Below are 18,903 nucleotides of genomic sequence, written 5' to 3'. Positions count from 1 at the left end.
AAGCACATCTGTGGGCAGAGGTATGGGGAGAGCTGTTTGGTGGGAGAATCTCATACATTTGAAGCTAGGAATGATTTGGGGTTGTCAAGAGTTCATGGCAGACGCACAGTGCCCATCGTGGTCAGGTTACAGCCGCAGGGGAGAAGAGGGCCAGAGGCAGGCGGGTGTGTGTGGCAGAAAGGTCTCTGTCTACCCCCAGTAGTGCTTGACCTTGGACAAGGACAAGCCACCATGGGTCATGTCACACCGCAGGAGTTTGCCTCTGGTTAGTGCTGTTCCAGATCTCAGGTGACTGGGAACACAGAAACAATACGTGTCCCCCATCCCCATACATCATCACCTGTGGTGAATGTCAGATTTGGGCCTGGGCACAGTGGCTGAGAATCTGGGTTTGAGTGTCACTTTTGCCACTTTTTAGCCGACCTTGTGCTTGAGTTCCGAGGGTTAATCACACAAAATGACGTGGTTGTGTCTTCATTTCCTAGGACTGTATCACAGAAGCACAAACTGAGTGGCTTACAACCACAGAAATCGGAGTGGGTGTTTGGCATTTAAGCCACCACTTGTGGTGCCTGCATTCCCTGTCTGTGGCTGATGTGACTCTTGGCTCTGTTTCCAATCTGACTTCCTAATGGGCAGCCCAGGGAAGGCAGCAGATGATGGCCCAAGTGCTGGGGTCAGTGCCACCCACTTGGGAGACCCAGATGGAGTTCTGGGCTCCTAGATTTTCCCTGGCCCAGTCTTCCTTGTCACTCTGCCTTGCAAATAACATGAAAATAAAAACAACAGAAAAAGGTATTTTATATACCAGGCATATGCATTGGTCTTACTGTGTCAGAATCACTACTCACCACACTGCTCCAGTTTTTCTGGTGGTTTTTAACTTTCGATCAGGAAATGGAGACCAAGTGAGCCCTCAGATCACCTGTAATATTACACCTTGATTCCAGAAGGGGCAAGGGGCAGAGCAGCAGCAGGCGGGGCCACATGTCCTGGTGTGTCCATGCACCCTGGGGGCCTTGCCATTGATGGGAGTCTCACCTGTGGGATGTGGGTAAGATCTGCAAATTGCTGGTCTTGTCTTTTATAGCCCAGGATGGGCCCTGGGTTATGTCCAGAAACCCCTCGCTGGTAAAGGCCAGTCCTGGGCCGTGTTCTGCTTCCCTGTGCCCAGCCCAGTCATAGCTCCCTCCCAGTTACCTGTCGACTCTCACCTCACTGCTCACCTCCTCCCAAGACGCCACACACCCTTGGTGTGAACCCCAACCCCAAAGTGTGTGGTGAGGTTAATGGCTTGCCTTTTAAAGAGGGAAAGGGACTTAACCAGTCAACAGCCTCGTGGAGTCAGCGGCAACATGAGAACAGCTCGTGTGTGTGTGTAGCAGTGGGACTCGTGAACACTCCTCTGCCCGTTTCTGAGCCCTGGCTGCCCTCGTCACAGGCAGATACTCTTTTTTTTTTTTGAGTGGCAGAGTGGATAGTGAGAGAGACAGAGAGAAAGGTCTTCCTTTTTTCCGTTGGTTCACCCTCCAATGGCCGCTGCGGCCGGCGCATCTCGCTGATCCGATGGCAGGAGCCACGTGCTTCTCCTGGTCTCCCATCGGGTGCAGGGCCCAAGCACTTGGGCCATCCTCCACTGCACTCCCGGGCCACAGCAGAGAGCTGGCCTGGAAGAGGGGCAACCGGGACAGAATCCGGCGCCCCAACCGGGACTAGAACCCAGTGTGCCGGCGCACAGGCAGATACTCTTGCTTGGCACTGTTGCCACAGCTCCTGTTGCTACAGCCTCTGTTGCGCCTTTGCCTCGTTGGGTCCTCTCTCCCCACCTCATAAACTCACCAGACGCCTCCTAGAGGGTTCTGCTGATGCCAGAGCCTCACGGGTGAGCCTGGAAGAGCCCCATCCTGGAGGGGCGGGGAGTCAGGTGACAGAACCAAGGACATGAGCAGGGGGTGGGTGATGAGCCCTGGCCACCCCTGAAGCCCATGGAAGACTGTGGGAAAGCAAAGACCTCGGCCTCCCTGGCCAGTGGGAGACCTCACGCAATAGGCTGAGAGCTGGATTTTAGAAGGAAGCAGAGGTCTGGGGTCTGGAGGTCGTGGCTGGAACACCCAGTGCAAGGCAGCAGGGACGTTCCAGGGAAGGAATGAGAGCCAAGTGGGCACTGCTTCAAACATACTTTTACCCTCAAAATGCACATGTGAAAATGGTTCGGACTAATAAATAGATAAGGTTGGTGTGGGTGAATTTGACAGGCACAGACTTGTTGTCTGCACCTGTGAAATGTCACACAAAGAACAAAAACTGGGTGGGAAAACTATTTCCCAGTGGTCCCCCCTTATCTGCAGCTTTGTGTTCAGTGGCTTCAATTACCTGCCATCTGAACATAGGAAGTGAAAATGCCGAAAGGGACCACATTCGCGTTACTTACTGTAATATGTAGTTCTATTGTATTACTGTGAATCTCCCACTTGTCTAATTTACAGCTTCAGTTTTATCATGGGAATGTTTGCACAGGGAGAAGTGAACCGAGGATCTGGTACTGTCCGGTTTCAGGCACCCACTGAGGGTTTGGAATGAGTCCCGGGTGGCTGAGCCAGGACAGCTGCCCTTGGAAGCCTGACCTTGAAGCGATGGGGATGTTCTTTGATCCCATCACTAGGGGGCAGCAAAGTTTAGCACATGACTAGGCTGTGGCCCTGAAACCCTGGACAGCCCCTGCTGTTGGAGTGTGGTGTGTGTGTGTCTGTGGTGTGGGGAGGGGTGTGTGTGTGTGTGTGTATGCAGGCACCTGTGGGCAGCACCCAGGCTCAGCCTGAACAAGCCCCAGGCAGTTTTCCTCCTCTTCCCTAACCCTCCTTCGCCAGAAGCAGGCCCCAGATGAGATCCTTCCGGAAGGGAGTTCCTGGAAGAGCAGCATCCTGGCTTCCCAATCTTGGTACACTTGGCAAACATTAGATGGGAGGAAAACAGGAAGGAGCAGAACTCATCACACTGCACGCAGTATGATGGCAGCCAAGAAGGTAGCTCCCGCAAAAGGAAGCCAAGGCCAATGTGAGGAGGGCTCTCGGCCCCCGGTGGTGAACTCTGCCCCGAGGTGGTGGACTTCCGACCCAGGAATGCACCCAGATCAGCTTACAGTCTAAGTGCTGAGTGAAGGAGTGTGTCGCGAGACGGGCCTGTACGCTGTTCAGCCCAAGGCCTGGAAAACGGTAAACGGTGGGTCTGTTGCTGCCTGTGTTTTCCTGTCTTCCGTGAGACTGGTATGCAGCTCGCTAGGAGGAACCGAGGCGAGGAGCAGGACTGACGGGCTCAGCACCTGTAGGCACAGCTGTGAGCCTGGGACAGTGCGTCTGTGAGTAGCATCAAGGACATGGTGCGGAGGCGGCTTGTCCTCCCAACTTTTGAAATCAAAGCAATAAAATTGAACAGCTCAGTGTCGCCTGCAAGATCTGAGCCATGTGGGTCTTTGGCTCAGGGAAGTAGCCTCAATTTCTAGCCAAATTGTCAGGCTTCAGGCTTCAGGTGCAGTCTCTCCAGCCCAGCTGTGTTAAGTTTTCCCTTAACTCACCCTTCCCCAGATTCCATGCTGACCCTGTCTGCCCTTTGATTGGAAGTCTCTGGGTTGCTGTGGTGTGCCCCGGACGGGCAGCTGAACTTGATGCTGATGCTCCCTGACTGCTGGGCTCTGTCGAGAGGAATTTGCCTTCACATGCTGGTGATGGTCCTGCTGATCCCATCCCAGGGAAAGCGAGTCTCCCACCACGCCCACAGTCTGGCATGTGGTGCACGGTCTTTGTGGGAAGAAAGATTCTGCAGGGTTCTGAGGCTGGCAGAAACAGTATCTCTTAATAACCCCGCTGTTTTTAACTTCTCTCATGGAAAGTTTTGAACACACACAAGTGTTGGAAGAACAGTATAATGGGTCCACAGGAGTCCTCTATTCACCCTGAAAAATTACCATAATTTTCTGATCATATTTCATCTTGTCTCCTTTTTACTGGAATGTTCTGGAGAAGTCAAGCTATCATATCATTGTATGCTTGGCTTTTTTCTCTTTTCATCTAACTATTGAGCCGTTTTAGAAATTAAACTTTTATTACCTTCCATTTAATATCTGGTCAATATCCTAAGTTTCCTTTGTTGTCAGCTGGTGATTTGTTTAATCAGAACCCGAGTCCACATAGGACCTTTATAGATTGTACCAATCTCTGTGGACTCTTGGTCCGTAACTACCCCTCTCCCTCACCTAGTTTTCATGCCATTGAGTTCCTGGAGAAATGAGATCCATTTCTCTAGAATGCCCCACATCGTTGGATGTTGTCTAACTTGTTCCTCTGTCCCTTGTGTTTCCTGTTGGACTGAGTCAGATCCCGAGGCTGGCTTAAGCTTAAATCCAGCCAGAATTTCTCGTCACGGGGTGCCATGACGTCTTGTTGGCATCCATGGAGAATGATCCATCCGTCATGCCCTGTCCTCCAGTTGTAGCACCTGTGGGTGACTGTGGACCAGATCCATTATTTTCACTTGGTGCTGCAGAGGAAAAATCAAATGGCTTCTCAGTGCTATCATTCATCCCTCTTTTACCAGCTTTTATTCATGTGCAACGAAGAGCTTTGTCCTGTCGACTATCAGTGTATCCTAAACGTTTTATATAGAAAAACCAAAACCAGTGTTTCTTCCTTTGTATTGAGTTTTAGGATAAACCTCTGGTGGTCTGGCCAGGATCTGGTTTGTTTGCACGCGTTTTTATGGACACGTGAAGTTATTTGATGCATTTCAGTCCTTTGCAGCCCTCTGTTTGACACCTAAATTATGCTCGCTGCAGACCAGGGCACCCTTCACGTTGGTCCCACTGTCCTGACCTTGTCACACCGAGTTTGGACATTTTCTTCACAGATCAGGATGTCCCTGCTCTTACCCATTTCCTGCCCCTGACCTGGGATCAGGCCTCTGCCTTAGGCACCATGGTTCCTTCTGGGGCTGGGCGATGCCAGACTTGTTAGCGTTTGGGGATTTTAGTTTCAGGCATCACATAAAACCACATTCATTTTTATTTCAAAATCAACAAGACAAGCCAAAATGAAATTTCCATTTCTAAATCTCAGTTCTTGAGTTTGATGCTTCAAGTAGGGGACCTTGGGATCTTCATCAATCGAGGGAGTCAGCCTACAGGAAAAACCTGAGGATGAGCCACTGGGGATCCTCAGGTGTTCTGGTTTGAAAGGCATTTCGGCAGAGGAAGAAACTCCTACCGCCCGCCCCCATCACGGGGTCTCGCCCCTTCCCGCCCCAGGTGCGCCTTGGTGTGCTTGTCCGCGGGGTCCCGCTCCCACCGCCCCTCGTCCTAGAGGGGCCTCCCTGACCCCCTCGGTCTTCGCTGGCCTTTTCCTTTGAACACCACACGCAGCTCCTAAGTTCACAACTCTGTCCCACAAGCGGCTCTCCGAGCCCGTACAGCCACGAGTGCCCCGGGCCGAGGCGGGTCCACACCTGCGCACGCCCGGGCGCCCTGGATAAGCCGCAGGTGGCCCCCGGGCGCAGAAGGCGGCCGGGCCTCCTCGGGAGCTGAGGGCTGGCGGGACGCCGGGCGCGGCCGCAGGTGCCCGGGGAGTCAACCCTGCCCCCGCCGCCTCGGCCCAGCCACGCGTCGCCAGGACACAGTGTCCAGGCAACGGCCGAACGCGGGCGCAGTGCCGAACGAAGGCGCCGGGCCAGCGAGCGGACGCGGCCTGGGTCCCTGTCGGGCGGAGGCGATGGACCAGGACTGCCTGGAGGAAGAGGAGGAGATCACAGCCGCCACGCTGCGGGCCAGGCCGCGGCCGCTGCCCATCTCGGCGCTGTCGGCCTTCAGCTACGTCCCGCCGCGGCGCCTGGACCCCAAGGAGTACAGCTACTACTATCGCCAGGGCCAGGTGTGCGGGGCCGGGGGTCGCGGGGAGAGAGAGGGGCGCGTCCAGGGAGGGGGTCCTCACGCGGGGCCTGGCTGGGTCACAGAGGGTGCCCTTCGGGGAAGGGAGGGAGCCGCTCGCTGGGCGTCTGAGTTCCTCTAGAATGAGGGACTCCTACCAGGACAGCGGGGTGCCCTGTGTCCAGGACCTGGGGAAGGGTCGGGGACACCGGGGTTGCCCCGTGAGTGGGAGCACATCTCCCTCCGGAGTGGGGGGCAGCGGGCAGGTCCAGGGCGGCCGTGGGGCGTGGGGGCACAGGGCATGAGGGCCTCTGTCCGCCGGGAAAGGGAAGAAAAAGGCAGATCTGGCCAGGCGCCTGCTGGGAGCATTGCTGGGGGTGGGGGTTAGTGGGCCCCGGATTCTGGCAGGGCCCAGGGTCGCATGCACCTCCCACCAGCTGCCCAAGACATAGGAGGCTACGCTAGAGCTTGCAGCGGGTCACCTGCTCCTTCCTCCCTGCTGCTGTCTCTAAATGTCTCCTGGGTGTTCTCAGGAGGTGGGTGCAGGGGTCTCATTACTGAAAGGCGGGCCTGGGCCCTTCAGTCTGCACAGTCGCGCCAGAGCTGGCCTTTCTCCACCCAGCTAAAAGTGGCCCGGAGTAGGGGCATGGAGTAGCCAGGTACCCGGGAGCAAGGTGTGTAGAGTGAGCCCACCAGCTGCCTCTTTGCTTTCTTCCCCCCACCCCCCAGGCCTGGAGCCCCCGTCAGATCAGAGTACATGGCTGTGCTCGTGAAGCTTCAAGTGGAAGGGCACGGTCCAGAGTTAGCCTGGCGTGAAGCTAACGTCGGGGACTGCTGTAGATGCGTGTGTTAGAGTCCCAAACCTCTTACCTTAGAACATGAGCCTGCTTGGAGATAGAATTACCCAGAAATGACCAAAGGGAGGCTGCTGGGATAGGCCATAACCCAGCGTCCCCCAGTCATTATGAGAAGGGGTTGTCTGCCACTGAGCAGATGCCCCCAGGGGCAGCCTGGACAGGTCCTCCCTGGGCCCTCAGAGGGAGCCAGCCCTGCACACACCTGGCTTCTCTAGCTGCAGCTGCCATTCGTGCTGTTTATGCCCCCACCTGGGGAGCTTGGTGAGGGCCGCTCTGGTCTCCAGGTGCAGCCCACCCTACCCCAGGTGTCCCCAGCAGTGTCCCTGACATCGGAGGGCGCCTCTGGGCGGGAGAGTGGAAAGGGACACTCCTCCGGCCACTGCAGCCCCAGGCTTGGATTCTGCTGATGCTCATGCTGGGGGGACCTGGAGCAGTGGGTCCCAAGCTCATTGCTGCCCTGCCGTGGGCCTCATCTCTCTTCCCGGGGGCCTCATCTCTCTCCCCGGGGCAGCAGGTTTTGAAAGAACTGTAAACAGTCTCACTATCCGATTTTGCATGTTAAGTGTACAATGCTTAGAGGACTGCCAACTAATCAATTATTGTCGAGTATTCACTGAATGAGAAAAATTGTCAAAGTTAGGAGTCTTGCTGTTTTAAGTTGGACAGTGGTCACTTATTGAGAATAGAAAATCCCTGGCTTTTTAGCCACAATAAAACACTCAGAATACACCATCTTGAGGGGTCCCAGTAAATACCGCCTTGATGCTATAGAGAAATGGGACAAAAGACGTAGCAGGTGGAGGCCAGGGGCTGCACTCATCAGCGATGAAGGCCAGGCTGTGAGATCCTGCTGAGGGCTCTGGGCACCCAGGCTTGTGGATAGCACAATCCAGCCCTGGGCACAAGCAGGCAGTCGCCCACCCAGCCGCAGCAGCAGGGGGCGCAGGGAAAGCATAGGGAGTCATCCACGCCTGTGGGCAGGGCCAAGGGAAAGGGGGCGGAGTTGAGCCTGGCAGCTCCGGTTTACTCTTGTTGAATTTGCCAGTCTGGAGCCAAATCCACCAAGACAGGCCTGAAGTGAGCAGGCCTCCATCACCTGGAAGGAGGTTGAGGATGGGCCAGAGGTCAGCCAAGGAAGGCTCCTGGGCCACAGCTGGGTGGTCCACCACCTGTTTTAACCAAGTCTAGTTAGAGCATAGCCTCACACCCATTCTAGTACCGTCTATGGCTGTGGCACAGAACTGAATAATTTCCGTAGAGACCACTATGACCTGATCCTTTACCTGCTCCAAGGCCTTCTGGGCGGTGAGGGTGATGCTCAGAACAAACGTAGGCAAAGTGGACTTGGGGTAATGTTGATAGGGCCAAGTCAAGTCCTGGGCCTTTGATGTCACACAGAAGAAAATGATGCAACAGAAATGCTGACATCTAAAAGGATCTTCAACGAACAAGGGAAGGTGTGCTGAGCCCATTTACCAAGGTAGCTTGGGATCACCTGGGCCGAAGTTTATCGGCTGCAGGTCCCAAGAAGTGGATTTGCTGGCCTGGAGATCATGTGGAACAGAGAGGGTGAATTCTGTAGCAGATCTGTTGGAGGACCCAGCTGTACCTAACTTCATGTCCTTACTTGCAGGCAGGGGCCAGGCTGGGTAGAAACAGTGCAGAATGTTTTGCTCCTGAAATGCACAGGTGGAAACCATAACATCCAAGCGGATGGTCTGGAGGGGTGACTAGGTCACAAGGCAGAGCCCTCATGTGTGGGACTAGTGCCCTCGGACAAGGCAGCCCAGAGGCCCCCCCATTGCACCCTACGAGGCACAGGGAGGAGGTGGTTGCTATGAAATGGGAAAAGGGACCCTTGCCAAACTCTGAATCTGCCAGGGTCCGAGATCTTGATCCTCTCCAGAGGTTGAGAACCATGTTTCTGCTCTGGGGTTCCTACAGCAACCAGAGAGGCCTGATGGAGCTGGCTGCTGTGGGAGCGCTCAGGATGGTTTGTGTGGGGCACATTGTTGGCATAGGTTGAGGGTGGGCAAGAATACCGGCGGCTCCTGTCGGGGAGTCTCCCTCTCCCTGTCATGGAGACAGTGCAGGGCCAACCTGGGAGAGCCCTGGTGAGCACTGATGTAATTATGCATGCAGTGGCACCTGGTGAGTTTGCCCTCGGTGTGGCTGCTCTTAGGATTTGCTCTGCTGGTGATTAGCAGAGTGCGTTCGCTGCGTGTTGGGTCCTCGGGCCAATCTCTGGTGTCCGGGACCCTCGTCCTCTGCCAGAGATCCGGGCAGGTGGGGACAGGTGACACGGGTATTCATTCTGAGGTCCCAGTCTTCCCAGGGAGCCCATGGAATTAAGGGTCTGCAGCTTGTATGCTTAAGTAAAGCCTGGGAAAGGCCCCCAGACCTGAAAGCAGATTTTTCATCTTCAGCTGCCAGTGAAGCGCCGAGAGCTCCTGCCCTGCTCCCTGGGGCGTGCTCGTGGGGAGGGCTCGTCCTGTAAAATTCCGTGCCTCCGGCTGCAAAGCAGATGCCGTTCAGTGCGGGCTTTAAATTACTTTCTTGTGCCTAGTGCAGCATTGCTGCCCTGGAGATGCCAAGGCCGAGTCAGAGGAGAATGCCCTTCTGTGAAGGCTTTGATTAAATTCCTCAGAGTCTGAGCCACATTAAAAAAAAAAAAAAATCCTAAGCAGCAATAGGATAGGCTTTCCATCACCCTAGGGTGGACCGCGGGTGGCAGTGTCCTGAGCGAGGCTTTGCTGTCCTGGCCCCAGTGTGGCTTTGCTGGGATTGGCCGACTTCCTTCTGTCCATCGGGAGCTCCCTTTGCCATGCCCAGCGAGCACTTTACACACCTGAATACATGCTAGATGTCCAGAGGCGTGAAGGGTGGTCCCCCTAGTGCCTGTGCCCATGCCCAGTATTCAGGGGTGCTGCATTGGCGTCCCCCTCAGCCCTCCCACCTGCCCCACATGCTCGGCCACTCTGAGGAGGCAGTGGAGCAAAGGCCTGCTGGTGACCTGTCCTGTTGTCCTGTGAACTCCTGCACACACAGGCCGTCCCAGACAAACCTGTGCTCCCCGGAGGAAATGCTGGCCCCTCCTCAGCTACACTCTCCCTCTCCCTGCCCGATTTTCCCCGTGCACATTTTCCCACCTAAACTACTCAGTATGTTAGAGTTATTTTGTTTTCGCCACTAAAGTATGAGCCCCATGTGGGCAGGGGTTTAATCTTATCACTGCCCTATGTGCGTGTCCTCAGCTGTGAAAACAAGCCTCGTCTCCTAGTTAGGGTTCCCTTAACACCTGTTGCATGAATGCGGGCATGAATCGCTAGCTGACTTTTTTTAAACAAGGGGCTAACTCATTGTGAGGACTACCCCTGTGGACTCAACAGTGATTTCTGTTTGGATTATTTGCTGTCCCTCCCCCGGGAGGGTAACTGGTGGTGGACCGTGGAGCTTCTCTCGCTCTGTACCAGTTGCACTTGTACCATCTGGTAACCTGCCCCTGGAAGACTCAAGGCCTTGAGTGTGACTGAATGTCATCCTCCAACTGGTCAGTGCTATGTGAGGGGCAGGAGGGGCTGAGCTTGGGGCGCATCCATAGCCTGAGAGAGGAGCGAGTAGCAGGGGGAGACAGATGGGAGTGACCGAGTGTCCCCACCATAGCACCATGTGAGCAGGCACTATGTGTCTTTTCACAGGGTGTGTTTATGCGGTGATGTGTGTCTTAACATTTGTATGAGGACATGTTCACCCATGGGAGACAGTCTCAAAATACCTTATTCTACTGTCGTTGGTAACATCACCTTGTGATAGGAGATGATACAAGGCCCGTAGATGAGATGAAGTGAGGTGAATGGCATGGGCATGGTGTCGGAGTATTAGGCTGCTACATAAGGATTCCTGGGACACAAGCACCATGGTGTCCAGCTGTCGGTCTCATCACAGACACTTAAGTGACTCATGGTTGGAGAGAGTAACTGCCGTGGATATGCTGAGTAAGGGGACAGTCCATGTTCTGGGTGGGACAGTGTAAAATTTCATCACGCTGCTTGGAATATTGAGCGATTTACAAATGAGTTGTTTGTTTCTGGAGTCTTCCATGTAATATTTCCAGACTGAAGTTGACCACAGGTGGCCTGGGACTATTAGTAAAGCATGGATGGGGGTGGGGGTCACCATGAGAGACACTGATGGTAGCTCCTAGCATCAAATGTCATAACCAGGGCGAGGACTCGGAAGGGACAGTAGGAGAGATCCTTGGAGAGAAATTGTCTGTTTTCCTTTTTAAAAAAATATTTGAGCCAGAGTTTATGGACTGAGGGAGGAGACAAAGGTCTTCCATCTGCTGGTTTACTCCCCAGTTGGCTGCAACAGCCAGAGCTGGGCTGATCCGAAACCAGGAGCCTCCTCTGGGTCTCCCACATGGATGCAAGGACCCAGGCACTTGGACCATCTTCCACTGCTTTCCTAGGCCATAGCAGAGAGTTGGATCAGAAGAGGAGTAGTCAGGGTGTGAACCGGCGCCCATATGGGATGCTGGTGCTGCAGGCAGAGGCTTAGCCTACTATGCCACGGTGCCGGCCCCTCCTTTTGTTTTCTTTTTTAAATACTGGTTTATTTTGAGAGAGTTAGAGAGGAAGAGGCACAGATCTTCCATCTGCTGGATCACTCCACAGATGGCCACAATGGCCTGCACTGGGCCAGGCTGAAGCCAGGGGCCTGGAACTCCATCCAGGTCTCCTGGATGGGTGGCAGGGGCCCAGACACCTGGGCCTTCCTCTGCTGCTTTTCCCAGGCCATTAACAGGGAGCTGGGTCAGAAGTGGAGCTGCATGGGCTTGGGCCAGCGCCCATATTGGATGCTGGCGCTGCAGGAGGAATTTAACCTGCTACACCACAATGCCGGCCCCTCCGTTTTCCTTTGTTTCTAAAAAGCAACATTAGGGGTGAAATGGAGGCAGTTCCCTGAGAGATAATTGCGAAAGAGCAGTCATTCAGAAGCCGTTTTGTGATTGCATCTAAATCCTGAGTAGCTTTTGTTACCATTTTGCTTCAAGCCGCAAAGAAGGAAAGAAAGTATGAGAGATTAATAATGAAAATGCGGGCAAAGGCAGATTTTCATTTTGATTCGGTATCGTAAAGGGATAGACACATCGCTCAGTGAGGCCGTCTGCCTGCTGAGTTTTTTCTTTTTATCCTTATTGTTCAACAATAGAAGCTCGTTTTTACTGTGGAAAGTCCTGACGATGCAAAATCTTCACGAAAAACAGCTGTGTAAGTTGCCCACTCCAGCTGTGGGTTCCTGGTAGAGACGAAGCTGAGCTAGACTCTGGCTAACTGGCCTGGCGCCATGAACCGGGCCTGGCTGTGGCCCATGGCGTTGATTCTTTGAGGAGGCCTGGGCAGGTTTCTGTCAGGCTGCTTGTTACCCTGGGAACAACGTGGGTCTTGCACATGGAGGCAGTGACCACAGCCCCCTTCTCCTGAGCTCTTCCTCTCGGGTTAAGTCCAGGAACCTGGGGGCCTTGCTGAGTGTGCAGGGCCAGGCCTGGTGACGTGTTGTCAGAAGGAAGCCAGGCCCTGTGGCTTCGGGAGGACCTGCTTCTCTGCATCTGTGCCACCTCTCAGCCCCGGGGAGGGAGCGCTTTGGGGACTGAGGCACCGCAGACACCCCGACTTGGCACCTGGTTCTGGGGGTGCAGGAGAAGATGCTGCCTCTGGGCTGTGGGTGCAGCTCCCATGATGGCATTCAGTGCCGGAGAGCAGGTGTGCATGTTGTGTCATGTCGTGGCTGATCACCCCCAGACCCACGTGTGGCCAAGGGCTGGCCAGGTCCAGAGGGGTTCCAGGGAAAATAGAACCCCTGTTAGGACCAAGAGCCCCACCATTATCCGACAACACTTGAAACGGGTGTGTGTCAATGGGGTGTGCAGCGGTCGCTTGGTATCAACTTGTTCTTCTCGCTGGCTGCTGGGCCTCAGCCAGGCCTGGTAAGGAGCTCTGGATGTCACAGGGAAAGCTCTGGGTCTCAGGACTTTTGTCCAGAGGATGTAGCCCCTGCCATCCCCAGGTGGCTGGCGTCCTAGGACTTGGCGAGGCTGTGCCCACTGGTGAACCCACAGCAGCAAGGCTTGGCCTCTACGGGCGCAGTGGCCCAGCAGCCTGCAGCAGGACTCCCTTCATGCTATGCACACGTGATGAGATTCTCTGCCCTGTCTTAACACAGTTTTGAAAAATCGTAATCCTACTTCATCAGCAAATGTCTACTATAGTCAATTAGTTTTATGTGTGACATTTTCCCCATTGTTCTTATGTATCGGATGTCCCTAAAGACTTTGCCATTTCTTTTTCTAATATGTCCAGAATTTACTTGTGTCTATAATGTGTATGGAATACTGAACAAAGAATGCATTCCCTGTTGATCCTTAACCCTTTGGGCTATACCACGTGTGCCTTCAGGCCCAGGCGGTTAGGTGTTCACGCACCCAGAAGCTGAGTGGGAGTCAAAGATGAGAAGGAGCCCGTGCTCAGCTTGGGAAATGACCAGCAGTGACTAGGGGGCAGAAGCCACAGTTCAAGGGGAGGGGCAGAGGGAGAGGGGAAGAGGGGAAGGGGAAGAGGGAGAGGGGGGAGAGGAGGGGCAGAGGAGAGGAGGGGCAGAGGGAGAGGGGGGAGAGGAGGGGCAGAGGGAGAGGGGGGAGAGGAGGGGCAGGGGAGAGGAGGGGCAGGGGAGAGGAGGGGCAGAGGGAGAGGGGGAGAGGGGAGGGCAGAGGGAGAGGGGGGAGAGGAGGGGCAGAGGGAGAGGAGGGGCAGAGGGAGAGGAGGGGCAGAGGGAGAGGGGGGAGAGGGGCAGAGGGAGAGGGGGAGAGGGGAGGGCAGAGGGAGAGGGGAAGAGGGGAGGGCAGAGGGAGAGGGGAAGAGGGGGAGAGGGGAGGGCAGAGGGAGAGGGGGAGAGGGGGAGAGGGGAGGGCAGAGGGAGAGGGGGAGAGGGGAGGGCAGAGGGAGAGGGGGAGAGGGGGAGAGGGGAGGGCAGAGGGAGAGGGGGAGAGGGGAGGGCAGAGGGAGGGGGAGAGGGGGAGAGGGAGAGAGAAGAGGGGCAGGGGGAGGGGGGAGAGGGGAGGGGCAGAGGCAGAGAGAGAGAGGTCTTCTATCTGATGGTTCACTCCCCAGTTGGCTGCAATGGCTGGAGCTGCGCCGATCTGCCGCCAAGAGCTTCTTCCAGGTCTCCCAGGTGGGTGCAGGGACCCAAGGACTTGGGCCATCTTCCACTGCATTCCTAGGCCATAGCAGAGAGCTGGATCAGAATCGGAGCAGCCAGGTCTTGATCCGGCGCCCATATGGGATGCTGGCGCTTCAGGCTAGGGCTTTAACCTGCTGTACCACAGTGCCATTCCCTTTTCTCTTACACGAAACAAGGTGAATTTGCTGTTTTATTGCGAGACATTTGAGAAAAAGGAGAAATTCTATGACAGCTCTGTCAGTGGGTCTAATACATCAGAACTGTGTGTAAGATACACGTGTGTATTGCACATACATGTATATATGAACAGCCACATGTTGCAGCTACTATGCATGATGACAGATTGCTTTTGTCTCTGGGCAGCAGGGTTTCCTTGTAGATGGTGTGACGACTGGCTAACAGCTGAAATGGTGACTCCCCGTCCCTGGTGTTCTCTTGGTGTTCCTTAGGGCATTGCTAAGTTTTGAAAGCAGTGCAGGCTTGTTATAGAAAACTCAGGAAACACAAAAAAACAGAAATGAGGAGAACACACAAACCTGAATGCCCTTAGGAGATTGACTGTGATCTGAAGGTTTTGCGTGCTGAAGCCTCATCTCCTGTGTGGTGGTAATGCCGCTGGGGCCTCCCTGGCTGGGGGAGCTCAGCGACCCCTCCTCCTGGAGAGGGCATGGTGAGAGGGTGCCCCCTGGGATGTGGGGTAGCCTTCCCTGAGCAGTGAGCCCACCCGCACCTAGATTTGGATCTGCAGCCTCCAGAACCGAGAAACGGCTATTTATGAACCTCATGTTCTCTGGCGGGGACTGAGGAGGGCAGTGTGATTGCTAGGTTTGGCTGTAGCGATGGGGTCAGACAGGAGGAGGAACTCCTCTGTAGGGGAGTGCAGGCACCCTGGAGCTGCCCTGCATCCTGTGGTCCAGGCCGGTTCTGCCTAGGGGAGTGCCCTTTCCTGCTGCAAACTCCCCGCCACGGAGACTTCTGGGCACATTGGCTTCTGTGCTCCGTGGCTCAAAGCCTTGAACTTCAGCCTTCAGTAAATGCAGGGCCTTGCTTTGTCTTTATTCCCAGACGGGGATTATTTCCCTCTACGACTGCGTTTTTAAGAGGAAGCTCGATTATAATCAGAAACTGCACCGAGATGACAGAGAGCACACAAAAGGCCTGGGACTTCACGTTAACAAGGAGGTAATGTTGAGATGGAATATTAGCAAGTTGTTAACATTAACAAAAAGGTGCATGTACACGTGTGCACATGTAGGAGTGCATGCTTCTGTATGTTTTATGTGTATACATGTGTATGTGCGTCCCTGTGTGCCATGTGCCTGTGCCAATATATGCATACATGTTTATAGGCGTGTGTATGTGCATTGCGTATGGTAATGCATGCATGTATGTGTGTTTGGGTGTGTGTATATGTACATATATTTGATCAGTCACTTTGTATCTTTATGTGGCTAATCTCTATTTTGCTTTGCCAAGAAGCTAAGCCTAAGCTGATGTTACAGTTCCCTCTATTTGATATGTCATTTGTGTAATTGTTAACTTTTCTGTTGTTGGGTCCTTTAGAAGCTAATAATTTAAGGAGAGCAATAAAACAGGTCTCTGCTTAACCTCAGAGTTGTGGCTGTCGCAGCTCCTCTAGGGACATTGGCCTTCCAGGGACAAAATGACCCACGCAAGTGTCCTCCTGCCAAGTGTGCTTGCCAAGGCGCTGTGACCACAGGAGCTGCAATTGTTTCTTGATCAGCCCACTGCTTTCTGAAAGGGAGGGCTATTGCCTAGTCAGCTTCAAAGGTGGGTGACCTCCAGGACTAGGAAAGCTCTCGGGTAAGGAGTGCAGGACCCTGGCACGTGACAGGTTAGACAAGTTTGCAGGGGAGTTGGGTCTCCTTAGCTTGGTCAGCCCCATCTGCCTTTTGGGTTACAGTCTTCTGCCTTTCCGCACGCTGACATTATCTTCAAGTCTGATCTGAGGATGCATGCTTACTCACAGGTGTGCAGCAAGTATGACCTTGTGCCCCACATTTTACACAGAAGCTCCAATAGGAAAGATTCGGTGACATTTTGCCTGGGATCATCAGATTTTTGCTGTGCCTGTTATTTAAGAATATCATAGTGCCACTGTTAATGATTTTTGTTATTTTGATATGAACTTCAGTGGTAGAGTACCATGAGATACTATTACGTACGTCATGGGCATTGCTTTTTCTTTTTTTTCTCTCTCTCTTTTTTTTAAAGATTTATTTATTTTACTTGAAAGTCACAGTTACACAAAGGAGAGGCAGAGAGAGAGAGGTCTTCCATCTGCTGGTTCACTTCCCAGATGGCCGCAACAGCTGGAGCTGTGCTGATCTAAAGCCAGGAGCTTCCTCAATGTCTCCCACACAGGTGCAGGGGCCCAAGGACCTCGGCCATCTTCTATTGCTTTTTTAGGCAATAGTAGAGAGCTGGATTGGAATTGGAGCAGCCGGGTCTCAAACTGGTGCCTGTATGGGCTGCCGGCACTGCAGGCAGTGGCTTTGCCCGCTACACCATAGCACCAGCCCTGGGCATTGCTTTTCTATTACATTTGTGCATGTTAATGCATTCCAAGTTGGCAGTGAAACTAATAACTTTTTTCATGATGAGACAGTGAATTAAATTACTTAAACCCACTCATAATTTTGGAGCATTAGAGTTGCAAGACACAGGTTCCTATCCTCTTAGAACCGATAGAGAAAAAAAATAACTTACCAATATCAGGTAGGATTGAGCACCCCTAATCTTAAAATCCCAAATCCAAATGCTCCAAAGTTCAAAAGTTTTTGAGCATGAATGTGACAGCCAAAATTGAAAATTTCATGCCACGAAACTGTCATGCATGATGTTAAAAATATACTAAAATATGGCCGGCGCCGCAGCTCACTAGGCTGATCCTCCGCCTGTGGTGCCGGCACTCGGGTTCTAGTCCTGGTCGGAGTGCCGGATTCTATCCCGGTTGCTCCTCTTCCAGGCCAGCTCTCTGCTGTGGCCCGGGAGTGCAGTGGAGGATGGCCCAGGTCCTTGGGCCCTGCACCCGCATGGGAGACCAGGAGGAAGCACCTGGCTCCTGTCTTTGGATTGGTGCAGCGCTCCGGCCATAGTGGCCATTGGAGGGTGAACCAACGGAAGGAAGACCTTTCTGTCTGTCTCTCTCACTGTCTAACTCTGCCTGTCAAAAAACATATATATACACTAAAATATAAACTTACCTGCGGAGTGGGTGTGCAAGGTGTATATGAAAGATGAATGACTTCCGGGTCATGTCCCCAAGACAGTTTGTTATGCATGTGCAAACATGCTGAAACTGAAAACACTCCCAGTCTCGAGCACTCTGGAAAAGGGATGGTATCTGTGGTGCTGTGTGGTGGTGGGGGGAGTTAGTGAGAGGATGGGGGGAGCAGGCTAGGGATGAACAGGACTGGGGAGGCGGGGACCAGGGAGGGCTACGACAGCTGAGTGGCGGCTTGGGCAGCGTGACAGGCTCTGGCATGAGTAGCAGCAGAGAAGTTGGAAGTGGATGGAACAAAGGCCCAGGGCCTGGAAGGTGGTACTCGGGCATTTTTAGGGGGAGGGAAGGAGGGAGGGAGGGAGGGAGAGAAGAAGAGAAGAAAGGCGTGAGGAGGAGGACAGGGAGACGGGAGTGCAGGGAGGCAGGGCCTGGATCTGAGTCGGGGGTGGCTGGTGCCCAGGGCCCTGTGTGGGATCTTGCTTTTCCCTCTGCCTGGGTACTGGAGGGCTCTGGGCAGAGGGAGCAGGGCTGGGGTCTTTCAGTTGTGCCCCTGGCTTCAGTGTGCAGGAGCCCGGAAATAGCCAAGTGGAGGTGGCATGCAGGTGTGCAGGCGCCGGCTCTGCCCATGGGCTGGGACCCAGGCTGGTGGGTCAGTCTGCATGCTGAGGACTGCCCTGTGCTGACCGAGCCTTCTGCTGGCCTCCCCAGGAACAAGAGAGGCCCGTGGGCGTGCTGGCCTCCTCCGTCTACGGGAGGCGCATCCACCAGCCCGTGGAGCCGCTGAACCGGGACTTCCGCCGTGCCAATCACGTGCAGGCTGACTTCTACCGGAAGAATGACATCCCCAGCATCAAGGCACCTGGCTTTGGGCACATCACTCCAGCCTGAGCCACCCTGCAGCCCATGGGGCAGTCAGGTACCTGCCAGCAAGGGAGGCTACACGGAGAAGGATGGCGCCTGGGGCCCTGTCCGCTCTTCTCAGGATGCTGGGAGCGACAGGGGTGCCTCTGCCTCATTGCCACCTTCCCTCAGGGTGCCTGGCTTAGGAACCTGGCTACACAGATTTCATACAGGCTCAGTTCCATCTGGTGTGGTGACTGTTACATGCATTACTTAGGATCAAATGACAGTAGAGGCTGATCCGCTGTGAGCACCTGAATAAAATGGAAACTCTGTTGCACTTGCAAATGGTGGGGTTGAAGTTTTGTTCCCTGGCTCTCCACAATCACAAGGAGCCTGGGGGGGGAGGGGAACGTGGTCACAGCAGTGGCCTGCGGTTACTTTTTCTTAAGGGTTCCGGAAATTGCTGGTGCCCAACAACACAATAGCCCTTAAGTTGTCCCTTCTCCGAGACGAGACTTGGACAATTGCCTTTTGGCACTTTTGAACTCTAAACACATTTTGATTTTTCCCAGATGACTGACCCACACGTAATAGAATTTTGCACAACAGAGTAAAGCTATATAGTATAGGAGAGTGGCCAGTGGCACCTGTCATGACCCTTAGAGATGGGCGGGGGAAAAAGAAAGTTATTGAGAGGATGGGGGGAGCAGGCAAGAGATGAACCGGACTGGGGAGGTGGGGACCAGGGAGGGCTGTGACATCTGAGTGGTGGCCTGGGCAGGGCAGAATCCATAGTTCATGGGAAG

The 18,903-nt window shown here is 54.1% G+C and overlaps 1 protein-coding gene across 1 annotated transcript; it reads left to right on the top strand.

Annotated features, from left to right (window-relative positions):
• The first annotated feature begins 231 nt into the window (after nucleotides 1-231).
• Nucleotides 232-18,142, top strand: CFAP90 (cilia and flagella associated protein 90). The gene is made up of 4 exons (XM_062212618.1): nucleotides 232-265; nucleotides 5,440-5,915; nucleotides 15,073-15,189; nucleotides 17,963-18,142. The coding sequence occupies exons 1-4, from the start codon at nucleotides 232-234 to the stop codon at nucleotides 18,140-18,142; spliced, it is 807 nt and encodes a 268-aa protein (XP_062068602.1).
• Nucleotides 18,143-18,903: the final 761 nt, after the last annotated feature.

The sequence above is a fragment of the Lepus europaeus genome, chromosome 15 (genome assembly GCF_033115175.1).
Source record: "Lepus europaeus isolate LE1 chromosome 15, mLepTim1.pri, whole genome shotgun sequence".
Classification (NCBI taxonomy): Eukaryota; Metazoa; Chordata; class Mammalia; order Lagomorpha; family Leporidae; genus Lepus; species Lepus europaeus.
The sequence above is the reverse complement of the archived record's forward strand: the minus strand, read 5'-3'. Positions and strand labels throughout refer to the sequence as shown.

What these genes read in the sequence shown, in the direction of transcription:
- CFAP90 (XM_062212618.1), top strand. Translation starts at nt 232, where the DNA reads ATGGGTCATGTCACACCGCAGGAGTTTGCCTCTG. An exon ending in ACCGCAGGAGTTTGCCTCTG is followed by an intron (nt 266 to 5,439) that starts GTTAGTGCTGTT and finishes CTGTCCCACAAG; the next exon opens with CGGCTCTCCGAGCCCGTACA. An exon ending in GACTTCACGTTAACAAGGAG is followed by an intron (nt 15,190 to 17,962) that starts GTAATGTTGAGA and finishes TGGCCTCCCCAG; the next exon opens with GAACAAGAGAGGCCCGTGGG.